This window comes from Ipomoea triloba, chromosome 14 (assembly GCF_003576645.1).
Source record: "Ipomoea triloba cultivar NCNSP0323 chromosome 14, ASM357664v1".
Lineage (NCBI taxonomy): Eukaryota > Viridiplantae > Streptophyta > Magnoliopsida > Solanales > Convolvulaceae > Ipomoea > Ipomoea triloba.
The window spans coordinates 13581708-13590815 of NC_044929.1; the positions used below are offsets into that span (position 1 = coordinate 13581708).

Consider the following 9108-nt stretch of genomic DNA (forward strand, 5'->3'; position numbering starts at 1 on the left):
TATATATATATATATATATATATATATATATATATATATAGAAATGCATTCAAATACAAACAGCACTTAAAATATAAACAGTGTGGACTAGTTATCGCCGTTAGACCGTGGTTTTGGACGGCTGGATGTTTTTTTTTCTTTTTTGTCTTTTTTTTTTTGTTTGTGTTTGCAGAGCAGGGGGTTTTTATTTATTAGGGGGTAGGTTGGGTATTTCGCGAATGGTCCATTGATTCACACCCACAATTATCTCCACTAGCCCGATTAAACCTGTTGGATTTCCGAAGTTCTCTCCACTCGCTTCTACACACGTTGTTGGTTGGGTTTGTGGTGTCACCGAGGTGTTTCGTCAATGAGGGGTGCACAACGTCTGAGTCATAGCAATGGTTGTCAGTGGGGTCCAGACGAGGAGCAAGCGGCGGGGACCAACGGCTCGATGTGGCGTTCAAGGTATGTTTTCTTCTACTTTTTGAGGGTTTTTTTTTTCAAATCCGTGGTCTTCGTGCTGGGTTTTGCGATGTATTTGTTGCATTTACATTCATGAATTAGTCTATGTGCTGTTGTTGGGTGTTCGTTGTGTACTAGGTTTGGTGGGTGGGTTTTGTTCTAGGGTTTAGGTGTCTTCGTAATTCTTGGTGGGTTTTGGGTTTTTTTTTTTTTGTTGTTCTCACATATAATGGTTTTATGTTATGGTGTTTACTTCCAATTTCAGAGTTTCTGTTTGTTATCGGATTTCGGTGGTGGTCTTCCAAATTCTTGCTGGGTTTTGGAGGTTTCTTTGTTTTTCACGCGTATAATGGGTGTGGTTTTTAGGGTGTTCTGTTTTTTTTTTTCATCTTTTTTTTTCCTGTGTTTGTTCGGGTTTGTGAGTTGGTTTGGGCTCTAGTCTGCGTGCGTGTGTGTGGTTGCGGGTATAGGTGCGTGGTGGCGGGTTTTGTTCAAGAGTTTATTTGTCTTTGAAATTCTTGGTGGTTTTTGGTATTCTGTTGGTGATTTACTTGTACAATGTTTGTGTTTTTTTACTGTTTTTGCTGCCAATGTTGGTGTTTTGTGTTATTGGTCATTTTTGTGTTTTTGTTCGTTCTTTTGTGCATATGGTATGAGCGCGTGCGGTGGCGATTGTATGTGTGTTGTTTTTGCTGTATTTTTTGGTTCTTGTTGTTGTTGTTTTCCGGCTGTGTTGTCCTGGTGTTGATTTGCAGGTTTGTTTAGGGAAGAAGGCCAAAGTTGTGCGGTGCGAACTTGATGGTAGCGACGATGATTTTGTCGCGCCTCCTTTGGCTTCTCTTGCTAGGTTGCAAGAAGACCCAGTGTGGAAAGCTCTGGATGGAGGGCTGACTGCGGAGGAGGATGCAGCATTTCCTAAGATCAAGACTAGGTCTCATGCTTTTGGTTGATTCGTTACAATTTAAATATACATGAAAGAAATATATACAAATTTCTCACAACATTATGGTTTTAAGTTAGTGTGTGCATCTAACAACTGAAATGTGTGCATGGCAGAACCTATGTGTTGTGCTCAACTCATAGTAGAAAACATGTGAATCTATGTGTGCATGTTAACAATGACGGAATGGCCTAATACACCTACAAGACATTAGAATGTGCATTCCTGTAATTTTCAATGAATAAATTACTCACATGATGATTTAAAGTATATGTGTGCACTTATTCATTGTTATTTGTGCATGTTAGGACAATGTGTGTTTTGTTACGCTAATAGTGCATACATGTAGTAGTTGTGTGCATGATTGCGGTGAAGTGTGTGCACTTATTTAATATATTGATCTGTTTTTTTTTTTTTTTTTGTGCTGGTTTTTTTTTTTTTTTTTGGGGGGTTTTTTTTTTTTTTTTTGGGGGGTTTTTTTTTTTTTTTTTGGGGGGTTTTTTTTTTTTTTTTTGGGGGGTTTTTTTTTTTTTTTTTGGGGGGTTTTTTTTTTTTTTTTTGGGGGGTTTTTTTTTTTTTTTTTGGGGGGTTTTTTTTTTTTTTTTTGGGGGGTTTTTTTTTTTTTTTTTGGGGGGTTTTTTTTTTTTTTTTTGGGGGGTTTTTTTTTTTTTTTTTGGGGGGTTTTTTTTTTTTTTTTTGGGGGGTTTTTTTTTTTTTTTTTGGGGGGTTTTTTTTTTTTTTTTTGGGGGGTTTTTTTTTTTTTTTTTGGGGGGTTTTTTTTTTTTTTTTTGGGGGGTTTTTTTTTTTTTTTTTGGGGGGTTTTTTTTTTTTTTTTTGGGGGGTTTTTTTTTTTTTTTTTGGGGGGTTTTTTTTTTTTTTTTTGGGGGGTTTTTTTTTTTTTTTTTGGGGGGTTTTTTTTTTTTTTTTTGGGGGGTTTTTTTTTTTTTTTTTGGGGGGTTTTTTTTTTTTTTTTTGGGGGGTTTTTTTTTTTTTTTTTGGGGGGTTTTTTTTTTTTTTTTTGGGGGGTTTTTTTTTTTTTTTTTGGTGGTTTTTTTTTTTTTTTTTGTCTAGTTGTTGCAGGTAAGAAGTCAAAGGTATCTCAGTCTCAACCTGGTGTCTCGCACAGTTGCGAGAGCAATGATGATTTTGTATTGCCACCTTTGACTTTCCTTGCAAGATTGCAAAAATATCCAGTGTGAAATGCCCCCGACCATGAGCTTACTACAGAAGAGGATGCGAAGTTTCCTAGGGTGAAGACTAGGGCGCCGTCTGCTGCCTTCGTTAAATTTATTTAAACTCTATTTTGGTTAGGCCTTTTTGTGGGCATTTGATGTTTATTCTTTACGTTTTATTTAGCTACAGTATGCACCTATTTCACATTGTAGATTTTTGTTGACGATGTATATATCAAACATTTTTTACTCACAGATGACAGCTTGTAAATACCTTGTTATTATTATTTTGTTAATAGTGGGTACATGTGTGCATAAATGTGGAGAATCGTGTGCATTCCTCCTATGCAAGACAACTTTAGCTTACATTTCCTTTTGCAGTATGCGTTATTTAGGTACATATGCTCCCACTGAATCACATTAATGTACACATGCTGCAATCCAAAAACATTGTGTGCACAAACACACTGGATTGTGTGCACTAAGCCAACTGCAAGAGGATTAATGTTCCTTGTTCGGCGATGCGTGCACTCCAAAACATACCTGTGTGCATCGTAGTCATTACGCCCTATCTTTGCTGACACACCTGCGTCCTTTTCGTTAATGAGTACGTGTACACAAGAAAAATAATTATAATCATAAATATTTCCCAAGTCAAAGGTAGGTAGAATTTTTATTCTTTAAAATCGAGTAAAAACGTGAGCACAAATATCCTGCACTGTGTGCACTAAGTCAACTGCACAAGAATATTGTTATGTGTTCGACCATGTGTGCACTCACAAACATTCCTGTGTGCACCCCCGTGATGACACTAGAAATATTGTTATGTGTTCGGCCATGTGTGCACTGACAAACATTCATGTGTGCATCCCCGTAATGACACCCTATCTTTGTTGACACATTGAATCTTTCCTAAATTACAATTGCAGATTTGCAGTGTTGAATCCTTCCTAAATTACGGCACTGTTGAATCCTAAATTACAATTGCATTGTTGAATCCTTCCTAAATTACAATTCCTCTAATCGTGGTTAATTTCATGAATAAATAAATTTTATAATTATCCAATGCATGTTTTTCCTGTATTACCCCTATTTTAAATAAAACACCTTAATTATTTCCTATGATTCGTGTAAATCTAAGCCATCCATATATCTAATCTTAGGGCCTCAGATTGTCCATAGTTTTTATTTTAAGACTGTTTGCATGTGAATGCAACCCTATATATATATATATAATTTTTTAAAAAATTAATAATGAGATGTGTAATTTATAATGTGTTTTCTATTTGAATTATTTTATCAAATTAATTATGTTTCATATATTGTTAATAATATTTATTTTTTTTGTCTATATCCAACAATATTTATGACTATATTCCTTTTAAGTGTTTCATTTTTTTTAATACTACCGATTCCATTACAATGCAATATATGTTCATTACTACTTTCTCAACCTATTGAAGCACAAAGAGTCAATATCGCTGAGGCTCGAACCCACAACCTCCCATATAAATGAACAACTTGGTGCTACATCTTTTATGTTTTGCAACAACAATAACCTTTCATTCCTTATTAATTATATTAATTAATGCATGTATGCAATAGGAACATAAAATTAATACCAACCCCTCTACTATCTAGTCAGGCTAGGATGTGAGATCCCTAAGAATGGAGAATTTTGCCTTTTGTGAGAAAAAAAGTAATACCAATTAAACATATTTAACTAACAATACTAAGTAAAAGAGTATGGATATGGAGGTACAGGAACTTGAACAACACCTTCAAGCATTTGGTTGACTTTTCTCATGGTTGGCCTCAGAGAAGGGTCTTCCTGAATGCACCAAATAGCTGTCATTACAAACCGATCCACCATCTCCATATCATTTAAGGCCTCTGCATCATTTTCAACTAATAAATCCAATCTCTTCTCTTGGAAGCAATCAATGACCCAATCAGCCAGAATGACTTTATCTGATCCATCTATTTCTATATCACCCACACTTCTTTGACCAGTTATGATCTCCATCAACAATATGCCAAAGCTGTACACATCTACTTTCACCGTGACTTTATTGTTTCTGAACCACTCAGGAGCAACGTAACCTTTTGTCCCCCTAATATTAGTGTGAGTTCGACTCTCGTTCACCCTAAGAAGCTTTGCCAAGCCGAAATCTGAGATTCGAGCATTGTAATCCTCATCAAGAAGTATATTCTGAGGCTTTATGTCGCAGTGGATGATTTGCGTGTTGCATTCTTCATGTAAGTAAGTGAGGCCGTGGGCAATCCCGAAGGCAATTTTGGTCCTCTCACTCCAACTCGGTGTCAAATCGCTGAAAAGGAAACTTGCTACACTCCCATTTCTCATGTACTCATAAACCAATAGTTGATGTTGACCCTCGTTGCAGTACCCGAGCAGGCGGACTAAATGCTTGTGATGCGTTTGCCCAATAACATTTACCTCGGCTTTGAACTCCTTCTCTGAGTCATGAGCTACTCGATCCAACTTCTTGACAGCCACAATGTTTCCAGACCCCAATGGGATTTCCCCTTTATAGACAATTGCGGAAGCACCTCTGCCTATTTCTTCCCTAAACTCATTTGTGGCTTTTGCAAGCTCATTATACAAGAAACAATGCAGATTTGATTGCACTGAAGGGTTAGGTTTCTTGATTTTGCTCTTGTAAATAAAGGAGAATCCCAAACAGGTTGTGGTAATGAATAGAAAATTGATGAACACAGAGCTACCCAAGAGCACAGAACCCACAACGATCAAGGTTCCATGATCCTTTTTCTTGTCTGGAAAACCATTATTTTGCTTCTCTAGAAGACCATTTTTCCTTAGTTTGAGGAAAGCTTTCGCAGCGATATTGGGACCGTAGACCCCATTTGAGAGAGGCAATCTCTTCTTCCAACAACCCGAGCCTCCATAAATGGCAACATCACATAAACAATCATTCAAACAAGAAGCTTTGCACTCATCTTCACCACAAGGATTAATATGCTCAATGTCATTAAATGGCCAATTCGTATTATTTACCTCAATAATTTCGTAGAGATCTTCAGATGAACCTCTCTCAGTCCCCAGGGATTCATCACAAATCTGAACAAAATTTATTCCACAGCTCCCATACTCATCACTTGGATCAATCAGTGAATAACCTTGAGGGCACTTACAAGATGGTCTCTTGGTATTATCATCATCAATTGAGCACACGTTGTTATACCCACAAGCTCCACTGCCATAATTTCCATGAATTGCAGTGCAGATATTATCGGGTTGAGACCAATTAGAGCTCCAGATTTGGTTAACGGTAGAAATCTTAGGAATACTATACAGACTGAGCACTCCATCAAAGTTGAGACTCAGTCTTACATAACTCCCAGAATAGATAGAACGTGGCGGAGTGATCTCTACCGTTTTGTTGCTTCCTTTCAATATATATAGTGAACCCAATTCAGTAAATCCCAGTTTATAGTCAGAAATTGTTGGATCAGAAGTACCGCTGTTATAGTACTCGGAATCGAAATCCAAATTTGTGGAAACGCTTTTGGTTGAAAGAACCATATTCCCATCACCAAGCATCCGAAGATAGAATCTACCTTGAGAGAAATTGGCTTCAGAGCGTCGAGAGATGAGCATGCCTCCAATCTCCATCTCCTGGGTGGGCAACAAAGTATCAGTTGGATGGGAAAAGGTATCCCACACCACTGTAGAATCCCTTCCCACAAGGACAAGATTTCCAGTATCATTCAGAAATGCATGATCAATTACTTGACTTAAGCCATCACCAGGTGACCATAATTTGTTGCCTTCAGAATCACTGAGAATTAGGCCGAAACTAGAGTCCACCCGCACAGTTGATCCTTGCGGAGCAGCAGAAATATTAGCATGCCAAACTATGGTGCGTTGGGGTATATTGGCGTACCATATGCATAGCATGAACTGGTCTTCTGTGGCTTGAATTTTCTGGAACCCAAATGCAAAAACACCAGATGGTGATGAGACCCATGGTTCGCTGGCCGTGTTAAGGGTTTGGTTAACAGCAATAGTGGCGGTGTTTTGAGCTAAAGTGTGCAACGGGAACACAAGGAAGAGAAGATAAAGAAGAGGGTGCGCCATTGTTGCAAGATGGAGCAAATAAGATTTGATTTGGAAATACTACAGAAAACAAATTAAACATGAGCACCATTTGTAGCAACACAGTTCTTGACTTTTGTTGATAATGCATGGGGCCACACGTTTTGAAAAGTTCCAACAAATTTGATAATTATATTATGTGTGTAAATTCATGCACGTGCCACACCTTTTGAAAAGTACGTAGTACTAGATAGCTAGCAATTAAGACCATCTTTATTTTTTCAATACTTTCTTACTTTTAATTAAAATAAATTTTATTCCCACGTAATCAAATTTACAATTCTCTTACTAATTTCTCTATATCCTTACAACTTCAAGTCTCCAATCCACTTTTAAAAGTGGGTCCTAAAACTCTTTGCTTCTTCTTTTCCTTGGTTCGGCAGCCGCCGCCTCCGCACGCTTAGCGGAGGCGACGTCTTCTCCTCTTCACGATTGTCATTTTCTTTTGCTCTTTTCTCTCTGCCTCTCCTCTCCATTTTTGCCTCCCCCATCGCCGTCCACCACACCTACGATCTCGCATTGTCGTCGTGTTCTTCGACTATCGCCGCCCCTTTTCCTTCCCTTCCGACATTATTCCTCTTCCCCAGCTTCGGATCTGTCAAGAAGTACATCACCATTGAATAAGGAAAAGAAGGTTTTGGGTTTTGCAAAAGGTGAAGTAGGAAGGAGTGGTTTTTCTTGATTCAAAGCAGTGTTGTTTTTTTTATTAGTAAGTTTTGTTGCTATTATATCTTTCGTTTATTTATCGAATTTGTTGCTTCTCGCATCTTTAGCAAGTTTATTCCCTCTCGCTTCTTTTCCGAGTTTATTCCCTCTCGTTTTTTTTGCCGAGTTCTTGTTATAAATGTACGTAGAACGATAATTGGTCATGGCGTATGTGAACCACAAAAGAATGAAGATTGATACTCGGGTGGTGTCAACGACTTTTGAACTAGAGTATGCCTTCGTTATGTTTGACCAAATTACTATTGACAGTAAAGAAGCTTGGAGTGCTCCTGTCGACTTCAGCTTCAAATTTGTGAAACAGTCTGCGATTCAAGTTTTCGATAACATTGTTAGGAAATTTGTTTCTATGTCTGACTATAAGGAATGTTTGTCCATTTCATTAATCTTTCTTGTAAACGTTTCCGCTTATGATTCAATGAATTAGTCTCGAGAGATTATTATCAAAAAAAAAAAAAAAGTGGGTCCTAATTTAACATCACATTAAAAAAAAAAAGTATTATTTTCTCATTAAGTATTATTTTCGCCTCAGAATTATTCTTTATATGAATACTAGTGTTTCGCGCGCATTACGCGAATGTGATAATGCACAATGCCCAATGATTATTTTTAAATAAGTACTCAAAAGTATATCAATGCAAGATTATATAGGGGATGTCCATGCATACGTAATTGAATGTCGATTAAATTAGTAATTCAAAGTATATAGATGCAAGATAATATATAAGAGATTGATTATAATTGTCACTAAAATAAATGTTTGAAACTTTGTAATAACGCTAGTCTAAAAACGATAGTATAAATAAATACTACTTTTTAATAGAAGGGGATTCATACTCAATGTAAATACCTAACCGACTCTGCAGACCCATCGAAGTACGATGTAGAGGTGGTATAGGTACGTACAAGTTGTAGAGGTGGTATAGGTACGTACAAGTTGTAGAGGGGAATAATCGTGATATGCATTTGACCGGAGTTGTGTTAGATTGCAGCATGAAACACTGCGTGTCCCCAACTAGGGGTGAGCAAACAAACCGAACCGACCAAAAAACCGACAGCCGAAAACTGAACCGACATAATATTTCGGTTTCGGGTATTAAGGTTAAAAAAATTGGTTATTTCGATTTTTCGGTCGGTTATAGTTTCATAATCTCAGTTTTTTTAAGAATATTATATTGAATCTTATAGTTGTTATAAATCCTAATATGTATATGATACACACAATATTTTTATAATCATATATATATATATACACACACACACACACACACACACACACACATATGTATGTATGTATGTATGTATGTATGTATGTATGTATGTACATGCATACATACATATATGTACACACACACACATATATACATACATACATATATATATATATGTATGTATGTATATATAACATATTGTACATATTTTCATATATCAGTACACTAATCCTAACCATTGGTATATTAATTTATGTAAGCTACACGGAGATTGCCCTGCATTTGTTAACCATATAATGTATATAGTTTATTTATATCTCACTATACTACTATTGTACTTGAGAACATTAATTTTAATTGATTATAAATACTTAGATATTTTTTTCCTTAATAATGTAGTCTTTTAGCATTAATCAAATAAATAAAATAAATTTAGCTATTTTACTTTTAAAAAAAATTAGTTATATTTAACCGACCGAA

The 9108-nt window shown here is 36.3% G+C and overlaps 1 protein-coding gene and 1 long non-coding RNA gene across 2 annotated transcripts; one reads left to right on the forward strand and one right to left on the reverse strand.

The window, feature by feature from the left end:
- Nucleotides 1–188: 188 nt before the first annotated feature.
- On the forward strand, nt 189–2875 carry LOC116004408. The gene is made up of 2 exons (XR_004094793.1): nt 189–1375; nt 2456–2875. It is a non-coding gene; the product is annotated as an uncharacterized LOC116004408 (long non-coding RNA).
- A 1215-nt stretch (nt 2876–4090) lies between these two features.
- LOC116004387 (G-type lectin S-receptor-like serine/threonine-protein kinase RLK1) lies at nt 4091–6695 on the reverse strand. Its single transcript, XM_031244422.1, has one exon. The coding sequence runs from the start codon at nt 6674–6676 to the stop codon at nt 4289–4291; it is 2388 nt and encodes a 795-aa protein (XP_031100282.1). The 5' UTR covers nt 6677–6695; the 3' UTR covers nt 4091–4288.
- Nucleotides 6696–9108: the final 2413 nt, after the last annotated feature.